The following is a 16,838-nucleotide window of genomic DNA, read 5'->3' on the forward strand; positions in this document are numbered from 1 at the left end:
ACTACCAAGAGTATAATTATGATAGAGAAGAGAGTATCGAACGTAGGCATACTGTACATCAGATGTATGCAGAGAGTAACGTGACTTCCTGTATCTGTCACAAGCTTGGAATTTGCACACTGACCAATCCGAGCGTGGGTGATGTAATCAGTCAAGAAAGTAGATTACATCACGCTCGGATTGGTCAGTGTGCAAATTCCAAGCTTGTGACAGATACAGGAAGTCACGTTACCTTCCGTTGTCAATGAAATAAATGTTCATGCTATGTATTGAAATGAAAATTAATAAAGAATTATCATAGAGCCATTCAAGTGTAAGCCTCGATTTGAGGCCGTTGGAGGGCGTATATTTGAGTGAAAACTCGCCGTTCGCGATTAAACGCCCAGTTCCTAAATAAGCCTACGTATACTTCTTGCAGAAAAGTGTCGATGTATTTTCGCAAGGATACGGCAGAGCTTAGCCCTTTCCCTGCTTTAATTAAAAATGAATATTAAAGGGTGGGGATATTTTTGGGAGGATACGGTATATAGCTGATTAATAGGAGATATGTATATAATTATTCTGTTACAGCAACTATATCGACTCAGTAAAAATTGTTCCTTTTAATTGTTTTGTAAATTACCATTATTGATATTGTTCACTTGTTTCACCCAACACAGGTCGTCATTGTACGTACAGTCACTCTATCAGGAGTGGGAGGAAATGCAAATAGCAGAGGTGAGGAAAAATGGTGTCCAACATCTATTCCACTATAGCAATTACCAGATTTTACATGTATCCCCGGTACATTGTACGTAAAGCTTGTGACATCAATTGTTAGGTGGAGAGCGAAATAATTACACACAACAAATTGCGTTGTACATGTACGACGACAACGATTTACGCGTACAGACTTATCTATTATGGTTACTATGCATCACTGTAATATTATGGTTACTATGCATCAAGGGCCCTTGTTATCATTTTGAATAACTGCCAAAGACATTATAAATAGTCTATTAAACCAATCACAGTGATGTAGTTTAATGTAGTTAACCCTTTAACCGTCGGATTCTTAATTAACAGTGAAGTGAAATGTCTGTAAATTCTCTATCGGGTTTCCAGAGCAATAAAATGCCTAGCAACCATATACCAATAGAATGCCCATACAACAAAGAATAAAATGGTGCAACATGTGTTGCCATAACAACCACGGTTATTACGCTCACCCGTTTTTATCATTTTAAATGCTCGGCCAGCGGTGAGATAAAATCCAAAAATTTTTTTTTATGGATCAGCCTATCATATGGTATAAAGGCTTGACTAAGCTTGATTTTCTCATCATATGAATGTAACAGTGCTAAAATATATCAATTTGAAGTACAATACGTACATGTAATACTATATCGGTGAACGATCTATGAAATTTACAAGCTCACATAAAGACTGTTCATTACTGCTAATTCTATTTTAGCTATACTATACTTACTACTGATATTCTAGCTATACTATACTATACTTGCCAGAGTCACACAGTGAGCCCTCTCCTGGTCTTTCACCGTCCTGGTCCATAGCTCTAGCGTCTAGGTCCATGTCATGCATGTCCTCAGTCCCAGACAGTTCATCAGCGTCTGGCATAAAGCTGGTAGCCTTTGGGAGGTATCCTACTATCCCCTCTCCTTCATAGGCACTGTCATCACCAGAGGAGACATCGCCATTGCTGTCCTCAAGCTGTTCAAGCACATCGGCACAAGTAAACAACCTAGCCATAGCTATAAACTTCGTGCGGTAAGATGCTAATGAAATTTTAATATAGCAACGTGGCTTGGAAAATTCTAGACTAAATTGCACGTGATTCTACAGCTCTTCCTCTATACAGGGATGTGCGTAGTTCGAGCTACTTCCTAAGTATCGCAGAATTATAATTTCGCAAAAAAAATCACTATTGCGGGCCACAATCGTGGCCCGTGACGGTTAAAGGGTTAAACGTAGTTATAATTATAACGAGGAAGCATCATAACTGCGGCCTCACCTCGGTTATAGAGGTGCTCGGGCGTGGCCCCGTATATCGCGCATGCGTGACTTACTGGCTTACACGTGCATATCGGGCTGCTCAACTGCTCAACTTTCGAGCCTCCCACCCTCCCTGTCATGCAGACATTACTCTGACCACTCCTTTTCATCTTTTGATGTGATTACCAGTAAGGGGGCTGAATGAGCCCCCCCCCCCCAACACTTACATGCTTAATGCTAACCGCAGGGGCCCCTCTCTCAGTACTTTCCCAAAACCTAACCACAGTCACGTGACCCCGAATCCCGTCTGGGTTCAAAGGGCACGCGACTCCTAATTAATATCCACGCCTCGGATATGACATACTAATTCTTGCATATTCATGCGACCATAGTTAAATGTTATACATGGTAATTATGTAATGTTTTTCTCCTCTCAGCTGGAAGATGACCACAGCTCTATGCCATGGCCTCCTCTCTCCCCAACAGTCTGCCCATGACTACCTCACTGGACTCATCTACCTTACTCTGTATCACCATCATAGACTGAGCACTTTTTACCCGAGGCGCGCGTGGGCAGCCACGGGTATAGTAGTCTGTTGTTATAATTATATAGGATGAAATCATTTTCACTACTGTTCGAACATCGACAGAATCGATTTGTATGTAGGTAAAAATTTGCTATTTGACGAACATTTTTCCTGGGCGTGCTTACCGGAACGCATGCAATGCTGTGCAAGGAAGCAAACTCACTGCAGTTCAAGTTCAATGAATTTTACGCCCCGAAAATTACCCACTACAATGTATACGGTGCAATGAAGAGTGTCGTACAGGATTTTGAATTAAGTGGATCGATGCTCTGCAGATGTTTGGGGTTTGGGGGGTGTTTTAGTTGCATTACAAATGTATTACAGTACATTTTATGTGTCATTTGTTTAAAAATAATTATATAAGGCACAGGTTGTATAATAATTATAATGATGCGAGTATAGCAGGCACCTCCAATGCTCACAGTCTTACTTCTTCTCAGGAGCAGTTATAGGTTGTACAGCGGCGTCACTGCATACGTACCTAAGTTTTTCTTCTAATTGAGCATGAAATAATCAACATAAATTCTTATACAAAAGCAGATATAAAGAATTAACACATAGAAGTACGTACTTACATAACATTACACTGTTTAGGCTGTAACAATTCACACACTTGAGTGTGTCCATTCTTACGAGCCAGATCGTAGGCAGATTGACCGTCCTGCATTGTATGAGCACGACTCAATACACTACCACATGATGTAATGGCTCACCTTGTTCCTGAGGTTGGGGTCAGCTCCACAGGAGAGAAGGTGACGGACAATGGCAGAGTGTCCATTCTTGGCAGCAGACATCAGAGGAGTCCTATTGAACTGCATGGGGAGAGAATAGGTTGTCACAGGTGGACTTGGGTGGTCACTCTCTGCTAACCTTGGTCAGGATGTTGACGCTAGCCTGGGCTCGTGTTAAAGTTGCTGTGACGTTCGTATGACCATTTTGACAGGCTACATGTAATGCAGTGAATCCATCCTGTATACAGAGTAAAGTCAAAATAAAGGGAAACACAAACACCAGCAGCCAGCAGCTAAAAACTAACTGATCACAATGTACACTGAATATAATGATATACGGCACACTGACTCCCTACACTCACCTAGCTTGTATTATAATTACTGTAGTGGGAAGCGGGTATAATTATTTCGAGGGTAAACTTTTAAAGAAACACCTCTATTACTGTGACTGGTATAGAAAGAGAAGTTGCATTGCGTCAGTCCAAACAGCACAGTCAGCTAGATAGAATTAAGAGTTCTGTGTTGATAGGAAACATGTACAAGAGTGGTGCAAACAGAAGGGGCATGCATGTTACTGAAGATGGGAAAATCCATGTTTCAATTACATTCATAACGCTCTCCAATTACGCATGAGGAGTACGATTTTAGTCTTATTCGCAATTAAGTTCCTTGAGTGTGAGCATGCTCAGTAGATAACTATCATGTGTTCACAATGAGGTATACGGTAGTGTGTCTGTGTGTCTGTGTGTGTGTCTGTGTATCTGTGTATCTGTGCGTGTGTGTAGACCGCTACAGCTGCTCAAGGATGAATCAAGTGCAAGTAAGAGTTTCTATAGGCTTCTAGTCATGTTCACTTGGATTTTGATTCGTGGATTTGCAAAATAATGCTTCGTTCTCGAGTTATGCCTAGTTTTGCTTACTTGGAATGCTATTGTAGCCTTTTCAGAAGAGTCCGTAGCAAAACTTGTTCACCGAGTGTTACTACTCTACTTAGTAGTTAGCTCTGCATTAGAACGCTAGCTATTGGTAGCTGCAAGAGTGAGCAGAGAGCTGCAAGGCTCTGCTGACTTGCAGCCATAATTTTAGACTTGAACTTTTGGCATCGATCGTTTTTAACAACAATCATGGTTGATCATTACCCAGATAAAGATGTTCATCATGATAATTATAATCAATGTGTGTATAAAAGCTATAGCTATTAGTAGTTTATGTTATGTAGCTTTGGCACCTCCACCGAGGCATCAGCACCCGCGGTGCTTTCATTATAGCTAGTTATTGAGATACGACAAACCAGTGTAGGACCACCGTCACTTTGTGTGCCGTTAATCATTTCTTAAACGCAAATGCAATACTGCATGTACTTTGAAAAATTGCAATGATACGATAAAATTCAACACATTATCAAAACGGAAATGCTTCAAACGTACTTACATTGGCTTTTACTGTACATTTACATATATACATGAGCGTCTATTGAATCGAAATAATGAATACAACTACACTGACTCGTACACTCACCTCTTTTTGTACATCAACAATGGCCCCAGCTTCAAGCAAGAGCTGCACACACTTCTGGTGACCATCGAAACTGGCTGTGTAGAGAGGAGACTCTCCACTCTGTAGAATGTCATGAACAAAAACAGTGCATGTACCCGTCATGTTTCTATTAATTGACCCATGCACCTACTGACACAGCTATTCTTTCGTTAGACGCTACACATTTTGATCAGAACGGGTAACTAATTAAGCAAAAGGTTATAGGCTCCCGACAGAGAAATTATTACAAACAAGGTGTTGCACAATTTAGTGCACTCAATATAACCAGACACTCCCAGTCACATGGACCCATTCCACTACCCTAATGACATCACCACTCTCTAGTTGGTAGGCTGATTGAACAAGACTCAAACTATAATGAATAATTATGAATGTGTAACTAAGTAAAGGGTAACAAGTTGTATACTAACACAAACCTTGTTCAGAGTGTTGACTGCAGCCTTGGCTGCTAAGAGGACCCTCACCACCTCTTCATGTCCTTGGTGACTGGCACGATGGAGAGCTGTTGAGTTGTTCTATAGAAGTAAACATGTTTTATGAAAACCCTGAGTACGACATGAAAGGCACCAATCTACACTCTAGTGCATGAAGCATAATAATTACTTTATCTATGCAAATCATGACATGGACATTGTACATGTAATACGTATTATTGTGATAGATACAGCTGATCATTATTTTTGAGATATTGTGCGGAGCATAATACAATCAAACGTTTTTGGTAACATTATTTCAGTAGATCGTGAATGTGTAGATATGATACTATTATAACCATACATGTAATCCCAGGAATGGTATATTATTATGTGTGCTGATACTCACCATCAGGGGGTACTATAGGTTAAGTGTTGGAGGGGTCTTTGAGAAGCATGCATTGGATACAATAAGTTTCCCAGGTTTTCGCGGGAGTTTTAGAGCGAAATACGGATAGAATGCTTGGGATGGCTTCAGGCCACGTAGACTTCATTATAAAAGCATGACGTGCACCACTTCCGTTGCCAATACCTCTCTACTTCATCTAAGGTGCATGATATACACGTAGATGCTGATGCTATTAATCTTTCCCTATCTTGTAAATAGCCCCTCAAATTAACCAAACCAATACTCCAAACATTTCCCATTTCCCAATAATTAATGGTACGAGAACCGTGCACCTACGTAAATACTCTATAATTATAGGGATATTGAGTGCATAATTATTGTGTCATAACACAGAATGCAGGGTACAAGGTATATGCACATGTACATAATAGTCTAAATAAAACACTCAATGAATGCTGCAAACGCTCAAATATATACTCATACCTGGCACGACTAAACAAGTAAGCACAGAGTATACGGAACGTCTATTTACAAATAGGAAAGTAGGGATACCAGCATTCTGCATTCTTGCCAAACTCTACTAATTACCAATAAATGCAAATTTGTAAATAGACGTACCGTACACTCTGTGCTTACTCGTTTACTAAAGTGTAGCCTCGTCCCCAGGCTTTACTTTTTCTTCTTCTATGTATAATTATTGATAGACAGACGCTCATATCATTTTTGAGATAATTATGGCACTCGTAAAATCTTATCTAAAACTTGCATAGCGTATGTACTGTAAATGTAATGCATAGTACGTGTCATCAACCAAACTTGTCTGTAATAGCTTACATGCAATTTACAATATTCGGTAGATCGTGCATGTTATAATTCTCAGACTGGTCCTACATAATGATGGTAGATACTGATGCTATAACCTCTAACTTAATTAATCTCTAGCCTATAGTGGTATAATTATTATTATGTGTATAGTGTATGAGAATTGACTATTCTCTGGGACTAAGAGAACAAACACATGTACATGTAAGTATCCTACAGACGTTTTATGGAGAGCACATTGTATAAGTACTCTACAATTATTATGAATTCTGATTTCCAAAATAACTACGGACCAGTCAATGTACAGTGTGTATATGACTCCAGTAACCGATCAATAGCACAAAGACTCAACTCTATAGCCTCGATCCCAGGCCGCACTTCCTCTGAGAGTGGGCCTGGTAGTGACTGCTTGCGCATGCGCTAACCATTAGCCAGATACTGGCTAACGCAGGATAACAACGTGTATGCTCAGTAAACAATGACATCATAACAAACGAAAGTGGATTGAAGGAAGTAGATAGAAAGTTTGATTGAAAGTTTCTAGCCCATCTGATAGCTACCTTAGCCTGCTATGCTAACAAAAAACTCACAGCCAGCAACAGTGTGAATGACAATCGTCTGAACGGAGTGAAAGCTGACACTAGCCTATAATTATGGACAGGCCACGTCCATCTAATTACTAACTTTTATGAAAGTCTACTATACTAATAAAGAAAATGAAAGCACCGCAGGTGCTGATGCCTCGGTGGAGATGCCAAAGCTACATAACATAAAGCTACTAATAGCTTTTATACACATGAGAAACAATTTAATTTTGCTGCATGCAAAAACTCAGAGAGTGGGTAATGATCGACCATGATTGTTGTTAAAAACGATTGATGCCAAAAGTTCAAGTCTAAAATTAATGGCTGCATTAGCAGAGCCTTGCAGCTCTCTTCTCACTCTTGCAGCTACGAATAGCTAGCGTTCTAGTGCAGAGCTAACTACTAAGTAGAATAGCAACACTCGGTATATAAACAAGTTTGACTACGTGCTCTTCTGAAAAGGCTGCAATGGCATTCCAAGTAAGCAAAACTAGGCATAACTCGAGAACGAAGCATTATTTCGCAAATCCACGAATTATAATCCAAGTAAACATGACTAGAAGCCTATAGAAACTTTTACTTGCACTTGATTCATCCTTGAGCAGCTGTAGCAGCACACGCACACACACACACACACACACACACCACACACACACACACACACACACACACACACACACACACACACACACACACACACACACACACACACACACACACACACACACACACACACACACACACACACACACACACACACAACTGTATACCTCGCTTGCGCATGCGCACCGAGGCATAATTATAGCTGTACAACAAACCTACAGGCGACTAGAAAAACATTTACAACGTGAAAAATTGCTAGTATTGGCCGGGAGAAACACCAAAATAAGCGTGGAGACAACCTATCAGACGAGAGCATAACTCCAATCCGCATGCGCTAACCAACCAGATACCGGCTAACGCAAGATAACTAGAGCACTGAAGTGCTAACCCTAAATAAGTAGATCTATAAAAACCAACAGAGTAAAAAAGCAACACCTTACAATTCTACTTTTAATATAGGGACCGCTAAAAAATTACTTTACCTGAAAAAAATCATGTAGATCTACTCGAATAAAGGTCGTGTGTCTATAGGCAACGTGCAAGTTTAAGCTTCTTAGCTTAATTATGCCATTATTAAAACTAATAACTTGTTGTGTGATGGCTGTAAACGCAGAGCTATGGCATCCAAGTGCAGGCTCATAAATTACAAACAAACAAACAAACCAACGGAATACTATACTCGCTTAATAATGTTGCGCATGTGCAAGCAGTCAGTAGCAGGCTTTCTCTTCAATGGGAGGCGTGTGAAAGAGGCTAACTCAACTCATGAAGTAGCTACTAGTGCACAAACACAACCAATAACTAACGTCACTCACATTAGTCTTTATGTTGACGTCAGCTTTGGCCTCCAACAACATTCTAACAACTTCACAGTGGCCATTCTGAGCAGCTGCCATCAGCGCAGTGCCTCCATCCTGTACAGAGTCAAGTGAGGATGAGCAGGTGAACATACGTACTACATCATGTATAGCAAGTAAATTTGGCCTGGAGTAAATTTGACGATTTGGTGAAAATCTAGGTAGGGTAAGAAATTAGGTAATTGCCAATTTGCAAGCGTGGTGCCACTACTTGAAAGGAAATAATGCTATAGGACATGGTGCCTTAACATAGAAATGGCATGTAGTGTACTGCATGTACTGGATGCAGGTTACATGTATATATGCCAGTTCTGGCTTACACATTTGTAATATGCAACAGGAATGTATTCTTGCCAAACTCTATTAACTTCCAGTCAATGTATAATTTGTATACAGGTGTACGTAATGTACCGTACAGTCTAGATTAAATACACAATGTCTCACTCGTTTAGTCACGTCATGAGTGTATATTCGAGCGTTTACAACATCCATTAAGTGGTTTAGTGAAACTAATGCATCCGCTCCTCAGTCTATTTCCATGCATGTGCTCATTGGAGCTAGCCCATAATAGTACACATACGTATCGAGAAAGCTTCTATATTTTGAAACGAAGATGAAGTCTACTGTGACTGGTATAGAAAGAGAATTTATATTACGTCAGTCCGAACAGCACAGTCAGCTAGATAGAATTAAGAGTTCTTTGTTGATAGGAAGGATGTACAAGAGTGGTGCAAACAGAAAGGGCATGCAAATCCAAATTGTTACTGAAGATGGAAAAATCCATGCTTCAATTACATTCATAACGCTCTCCAATTACGCATGAGCGAGTACGATTTTAGTTTTATTCGCAATTAAGTTCCTTTGAGTTTGAGCATGCGCAGTAGATAAATATCATGTGTTCACAATAATTGCACGGTGTGGTTTAGTGAAAAAAAACAGTTTTATTATAGTGAGTAAGATTCTACTCTTTGTTGGTATCAAGAGCTGATATAATAAGTTTTTCTGTTTGCCTCCAAGAAGTATATGCAGGGAACAACTATACGTCCTTTATCCCAAATCTCAGAACAATTTCGATCACCCAATTTTGCCGCAGGTTATGTACCTGCTGTTCCTTGTATGGTATTAGAATGTGTTTGATAGTTCGTAAATGTACATGTAATGTAATGCACAAGAAACAATTCTTTTGTTTGGTAACTGCATGCGAAATAAATGTTTACCGTAAACGTTGAAATTTTCGACGCATCAAAATTTCGCACTTTCTGCACTAGGCCCACAATTCTTAAATTTCGTGCGCATAAATTTTCGTCCGTTATATTAACGTAGGTGTGGCTAATTATATTAATTTCGTGCGTTGAGTCCAAGGACGAAAAAAACGAAATTAAACACCCGTCGAAAATTTCAACGTTTACGGTATATCACAGCTAGGCAACAAGCACAATTAAGCCTCGAAACGAGGTCGCGGGTGAGGAACGTATTTTAAGTAAAACCTCACTGTTCGTGAAAATAAGTTTGCGAGATTACGATAATGGGAGAATCAAAGTGGTGCTTAATTAGAAAAGCGCTATGCTTCGAAAAAATACGGTAGTTTGAAAAGTTGCGCACATGCAGTCTAAAGAGGTCTGTTTCTACCACATACATACAGTAGCAAGTACGCTTATGGTACCCTATCACGTACGCTAGCATGTGTACAGCGCGTTTATTCGTACTCTTGTATTTTTGTACCATTTAACAGCTGGATCTACGTATACAAACTTTTTGGGTATAAAGTAAAGAGCTAGGGGTGTGATATGGCTAGCAAGCGTTTTGCCAAGGCTTTTGTAGATCTAAAGACCCACAAAAACATTATTTTTTGCAATGTTAAAAATTGCTATGATTGGCCGGGGGTAAAACACCAAAAGGCATAGAAACTAGAGAGCGTACGAGAGCATAATTCCGTTACGTATACAACGTCATTCATATGTACGTTGTCGCTGGTAGTTTTTTGCATACAGTCAATACAGTTTTGTAAGGACTGTTCGTAGTTCTATGTACCGTATTATGTTCTAATTCATTGGACAGCAAAAAATTATTATTTTGAAAATTTTCTGGGTATAATTGGAACAGATTTTTATAGAGCACGCAAAGTGTCCGGAATAATTATGCAGCTGCATGCGAGCTAGCTAAGTTGATGAGCTGCATTAGCTATCTAATCCTCAAAGCTATCTAACTTGCACTCTTGCTGGCTATAAAGCTACATTGCTTGGATCGAATGTATCTCAACTTTTCAAGGTACCGTAAAGTGGAAAATTTGTGCAGGTGCAGATTTTCGCTATTTTGCTCCAGAGCCCTCAGTAGAAATATTTGTGGGTTCTAATATTCACGTTTCAATGACACCCACCAATAGCTTTGCATGGGAGTTTATCCCTGTTTTAATTTTTGCATCACTACTCTACCCTCGAAAAACGTGAAATGTTCCTGTTATACGGTATTGTCCGGATATTAAAAGTGAAATGGAGTGTTCACTGTATTAGAACAACGAAAATTTCCCAAAAGTGTCTGGAAGTGTTCGATGAATTAGAAGATATATATAATTATACAGTTACTGTAGTTATTTCTTGTAGATACTACAAACGATTTTTGAATGAAGTACGTAGATATAATCTTGCACACATTGCTTAGCATGTGTTATTTCGACATAAAAAAGTAAAGATACGACAAGCCAGTAGGACCGTCGCTTTGTGTGCCGTTAATTGTTTCTTAAACGCAAACGCAATGCCGTATGTACTTTGCGGTACAATAAAATTCAACGCACTATCAAAACGGAAATGCTCCAAATGTACTTACAATGTGTAGTACGTAAACAGAACGGGAACTTCGGCTTTTACTGTACATTTACATATACGTGAGCGTCTATTTGAGCTATACTTTAAATTCAGGAATGAATACAACTACACTGACTCGTACACTCACCTCTTTTTGTACATCAACAATGGCCCCAGCTTCAAGCAAGAGCTGCACACACTTCTGGTGACCATAGAAACTGGCTGTGTAGAGAGGGGAGACTCCATTCTGTACAGAGTCAAGTGAGGATGAGCAGGTGAACATACGTAATACATCAATTATTGTGTCAGAACTGATATTGAGTGCATAATTATTGTGTCGTAACACAGAATGCAGGGTACAAGGTATATGCACATGTACATAATAGTCTAAATAAAACACTCAATGAATGCTGCAAACGCTCAAATATATACTCATACATGGCACGACTAAACGAGTAAACACAGAGTATACGGAACGTCTATTTACAAATAGGAAAGTATGGATATCAGCATTCTGCATTCTTGCCAAACTCTACTAATTACCAATAAATGCAAATTTGTAAATAGACGTACCGTATACTCTGTGCTTACTCGTTTACTAAAGTGTAGCCTCGTCCCCAGGCTTTACTTTTTCTTCTTCTATGTATAATTATTGATAGACAGACGCTCATATCATTTTTGAGATAATTATGGCACTCGTAAAATCTTATCTAAAACTTGCGTAGCGTATGTACTGTAAATGTAATGTATAGTACGTGTCGTTAACCAAACTTGTCTGTAATAGCTTACATGCAATTTACAATATTCGGTAGATCGTGCATGTTATAATTCTCAGACTGGTCCTACATAATGATGGTAGATACTGATGCTATAACCTCTAACTTAATTAATCTCTAGCCTATAGTGGTATAATTATTATTATGTGTAGTGTATGAGAATTGACTATTCTCTGGGACTAAGAGAACACTTACACATGTACATGTAAGTATCCTACAGACGTTTATGGAGAGCACATTGTATAAGTACTCTACAATTATTATGAATTCTGATTTGTACAATTGTGATTTCCAAAATAACTACGTACCAGTCAATGAACAGTGTGTATATGACTCCAGTAACCGATCAATAGCACACAGACTCAACTCTATAGCCTCGATCCCAGGCCGCACTTCCTCTGAGAGTGGGCCTGGTAGTGACTGCTTGCGCATGCGCTAACCATTAGCCAGATACCGGCTAACGCAGGATAACAACGTGTATGCTCAGTAAACAATGACATCATAACGAACGAAAGTGGATTGAAGGAAGTAGATAGAAAGTTTGATTGAAAGTTTCTAGCCCATCTGATAGCTACCCTTAGCCTGCTATGCTGACTCACAGCCAGCAACAGTGTGAATGACAATCGTCTGAACGGAGTGAAAGCTGACACTAGCCTATATGGACAGGCCACGTCCATCTAATACTAACTTTTGAAAGTCTACTATACTAATAAAGAAAATGAAAGCACCGCAGGTGCGCTGATGCCTCGGTGGAGATGCCAAAGCTACATAACATAAAGCTACTAATAGCTTTTATACACATGATAAACAATTTAATTTTGCTGCATGCAAAAACTCAGAGAGTGGGTAATGATCGACCATGATTGTTGTTAAAAACGATTGATGCCAAAAGTTCAAGTCTAAAATTAATGGCTGCATTAGCAGAGCCTTGCAGCTCTCTTCTCACTCTTGCAGCTACAAATAGCTAGCGTTCTAGTGCAGAGCTAACTACTAAGTAGAGTAGCAACACTCGGTAAACAGGTTTGACTACGTGCTCTTCTGAAAAGGCTGCAATGGCATTAAGTAAGCAAAACTAGGCATAACTCGAGAACGAAGCATTATTTCGCAAATCCACGAATTAAAATCCAAGTGAACATGACTAGAAGCCTATAGAAACTCTTACTTGCATTTGATTCATCCTTGAGCAGCTGTAGCAGTCCACACACACGCACGCACGCACGCACGCACGCACGCACGCACGCACGCACGCACACACACACACACACACACACACACACACACACACACACACACACACACACACACACACACACACACACACACACTCTACCGTATACCTCGCTTGCACATGCGCACCGAGGCATAATTATAGCTGTACAACAAACCTACAGGCGACTAGAAAAACATTTACAACGTGAAAAATTGCTAGGATTGGCCAAGAGAAACACCAAAATAAGCGTGGAGACAACCTATCAGACGAGAGCATAACTCCAATCCGCATGCGCTAACCAACCAGATACCGGCTAACGCAAGATAACTAGAGCACTGAAGTGCTAACCCTCGGCTGTTGACATGAATAAATAGATCTATAAAAACTAACGGAGTAAAAAAGCAACAACTTACAATTCTACTTTTAATATAGAGACCGCTAAAAAATTACTTTACCTGAAAAAAATTATGTAAATCTACTCGAATAAAGGTCGTGTGTCTATAGGCAACGTGCAAGTTCAAGCTTAGCTTTTGCTTGCTTTTATACGATGACGAAGCTTTAACATCGAAATATATGCCATTATTAAAACTAATAACTTGTTGTGTGATGGCTGTAAACGCAGAGCTATGGCATCCAAGTGCAGGCTCATAAATTACAAACAAACAAACAAACCAACGGAATACTATACTCGCTTAATACTGTTGCGCATGTGCAAGCAGTCAGTAACAGGCTTTCTCTTCAATGGGAGGCCTGTGAAAGAGGCTAACTAAACTCATGAAGTAGCTACTAGTGCACAAACACAACCAATAACTAACGTCACTCACATTAGTCTTTATGTTGACGTCAGCTTTGGCCTCCAACAACATTCTAACAACTTCACAGTGGCCATTCTGAGCAGCTACTATCAGCGCAGTATATCCATCCTGTACAGAGTCAAGTGAGGATGAGCAGGTGAACATACGTAATACATCATGTATAGCAAGTAAATTTGGCCTGGAGTAAATTTGACGATTTGGTGAATATCTAGGTAGGGTAAGAAATTAGGTAATTGCCAATTTGCAAGCGTGGTGCCACTACTTGAAAGGAAATAATGCTATAGGACATGGTGCCTTAACATAGAAATGGCATGTAGTGTACTGCATGTACTGGGTGCAGGTTACATGTATATATGCCAGTTCTGGCTTACACATTTGTTATATGCAACAGGAATGTATTCTTGCGAAACTCTATTAACCTTCCAGTCAATGTATAATTTGTATGCATGTATACGTAACGTACCGTATAGTCTCGATTAAACACACAATGCCACACTCGTTTAGTCGCATCATGAGTGTATATTCGAGCGTTTACAACATCTATTGAGTGGTTTAGTGAAACTAATGCATGCGCCCGTCAGTATATTTTCATGCATGTGCTAATTGGAGCTAGCCCATAATAGTACACATCTATCTACAGTTATGTAGTTGTAGTTTCAAAAAGATTAAGCGAGGATGGAGTCTATACTGTGAATGTCTCTTGTAGTAGAAAAAGAAGTAACATTGCAAACCTATAGCATTCCGAAGAGCTAGAAAGAGACCAGCCAATTAAGTTTTCTGTGTTAATAAGAAGCATGTACAAGAACAGAAAGGGCATGAGGAGGAGGAAGAAGCCATAATAATACAATAATTATTGTGTAGCATGCATGCACTGAATGCATACATGTTTGTGACACTGTAAGAATTTCTTAACGGGTGAACCCAGGGCAAAGAACATTAAAGAGTGCCCTGTTTTGAATCACGCACATGCACCGTCTACCGTTTCTAAACAAACGTGGCAATTCCATTAAAGGCACATGCATGTGCATATAATAATGCAGTCTAAAGAGGTCTGTTTCTACCACATACATACAGTAGCAAGTACGCTTATGGTACCCTATCACGTACGCTAGCATATGTACAGTGCGTTTATTCGTACTCTTGTGTTTTTGTACCATTTAACAGCTGGATCTATACAAACTTTTTGGGTATAAAGTAAAGAGCTAGTGGTGTGATATGGCTAGCAAGCGTTTTGCCAAGGCTTTTGTAGATCTAAAGACCCACAAAAACATTATTTTTTGCAATGTGAAAAATTGCTATGATTGGCCGGGGGTAAAACACCAAAAGGCATAGAAACTAGAGAGCGTACGAGAGCATAATTCCTTTACGTATACAACGTCATTCATATGTACGTTTGTCGCTGGTAGTTTTTTGCATACAGTCAATACAGTTTTGTAAGGACTGTTCGTAGTTCTATGTACCGTATTATGTTCTAATTCATTGGACAACAAAAAATTATTATTTTGAAAATTTTCTGGATATAATTGGAACAGATTTTTATAGAGCACGCAAAGTGTCTGGAATAATTATGCAGCTGCATGCGAGCTAGCTAAGTTGATGAGCTGCACTAGCTACTCAGGTATATTAAGGACTGGGACCTTCAATTATTGCTGAATCAGCTAAAACGCAGCCACGCCCAAGATTTTTAATATGTTTTGTGTGTAAAAATTTTGTGCAGCTACTGATCTTTTTTAGTTCTAAAAACGGTGTTCTAAACCTTCCTTTTAGCTCTTAATTCTTAGTGTAGTAGGTAGTTCAAAGGCTTAAGCAGACATATCTGCTGGGAGAGAGCCACTTCTTTGGCCAAAGGTGAGATTTTGCACAAAACTTAGTCTTACAGCTGACAATAAGTGACATTTTTATTTTTATAGGCTAATAACTTACTCTAAATAGAACATGATGCTCTCTCCCAGCGGATATGTCTGCTTAAGCAGACTGACATATCAGAGTATCTAATCCTCAAAGCTATCTAACTTGCACTCTTGCTGGCTATAAAGCTACATTGCTTGGATCAAATGTATCTCAACTTTTCAAGGAACCGTAAAGTGGAAAATTTGCGCGGGTGCAGATTTTCATTTTGCACCACTCGTGTACATGCTTCCTATCAACACAGAACTCTTAATTGGTTGGTCTCTCTCTAGCTTAATTACTGTGCTGTTCGGACTGATAGGTTTCTACCAGTCACAGTAGACTCCATCCTCGTTACAAAATAAAATGCTTCTCCAACTATATAACTGTAGATACTATTATGGGAGATAGACTCCATCCTCGCTTAATCTTTTCAAACTACAAGTACATAACTGTAGATAGATGTGTACTATTATGGGCTAGCTCCAATGAACACATGCATGGAAATAGACTGAGGGGCGCTTGCATTAGTTTCACTAAACCAGTCAATGGATGTTGCAAACGCTCGAATATACACGAGACTATGTGGTACGTTACATACATGTACCGTATTCTACCGAGATTACGCCCACCCTAATTGCATGCTACAAAGCAGCTACAGGTGGGGTGGGCTTAAAAATAGTTGTTGAAGATGGAAAAATCCATGCTTCAATTACATTCATAACGCTTTCCAATTACGCATGAGCGATTTTAGTCTTATTCGTAATTAAAATCCTTTAAGTTTGAGCATGATA

The 16,838-nt window shown here is 39.4% G+C and overlaps 4 protein-coding genes across 10 annotated transcripts in view; 2 read left to right on the forward strand and 2 right to left on the reverse strand.

Moving 5' to 3' along the window:
- Nucleotides 1–2,737, forward strand: part of LOC135350774 (RNA polymerase I-specific transcription initiation factor RRN3-like) — a 55,656-nt gene extending 52,919 nt beyond the window's left edge. The window contains exon 14 of the mRNA XM_064549608.1: nt 2,430–2,737. Coding sequence (XP_064405678.1) covers nt 2,430–2,489 — 60 coding nt within the window. The 3' untranslated portion in view covers nt 2,490–2,737. The remainder of the gene's footprint in view (nt 1–2,429) is intronic.
- The window catches only part of LOC135350761 (serine/threonine-protein phosphatase 6 regulatory ankyrin repeat subunit B-like), a 248,755-nt gene that overhangs the window by 46,317 nt on the left and 185,600 nt on the right, over nt 1–16,838 (reverse strand). Inside the window, exons 25-27 of the mRNA XM_064549592.1 lie at nt 14,167–14,265; nt 11,505–11,603; nt 8,514–8,612 (exon numbers count right to left, since the gene is read on the reverse strand). Of these exons, the coding sequence (XP_064405662.1) occupies nt 8,514–8,612; nt 11,505–11,603; nt 14,167–14,265 (297 nt within the window). The remainder of the gene's footprint in view (nt 1–8,513; nt 8,613–11,504; nt 11,604–14,166; nt 14,266–16,838) is intronic.
- LOC135350778 (uncharacterized) overlaps nt 1–16,838 on the reverse strand; it is a 52,880-nt gene that overhangs the window by 15,489 nt on the left and 20,553 nt on the right. The gene's annotated exons all lie outside the window — the stretch shown is intronic.
- LOC135350820 (RNA polymerase I-specific transcription initiation factor RRN3-like) overlaps nt 1–16,838 on the forward strand; it is a 46,977-nt gene that overhangs the window by 6,027 nt on the left and 24,112 nt on the right. For 5 of the 6 annotated variants that reach the window (XM_064549668.1, XM_064549669.1, XM_064549667.1 and 2 more), the window contains one exon: nt 660–1,029. The exons of the other annotated variant lie outside the window; for it this stretch is intronic. In XM_064549668.1, the coding sequence (XP_064405738.1) occupies nt 660–798 (139 nt within the window). In that variant the 3' untranslated portion in view covers nt 799–1,029. Of the gene's footprint in view, nt 1–659; nt 1,030–16,838 lie in introns of those variants that run through there. 6 annotated transcript variants of the gene reach the window in all.

Source organism: Halichondria panicea, chromosome 17 (genome assembly GCF_963675165.1).
Source record: "Halichondria panicea chromosome 17, odHalPani1.1, whole genome shotgun sequence".
NCBI classification, from domain to species: domain Eukaryota; kingdom Metazoa; phylum Porifera; class Demospongiae; order Suberitida; family Halichondriidae; genus Halichondria; species Halichondria panicea.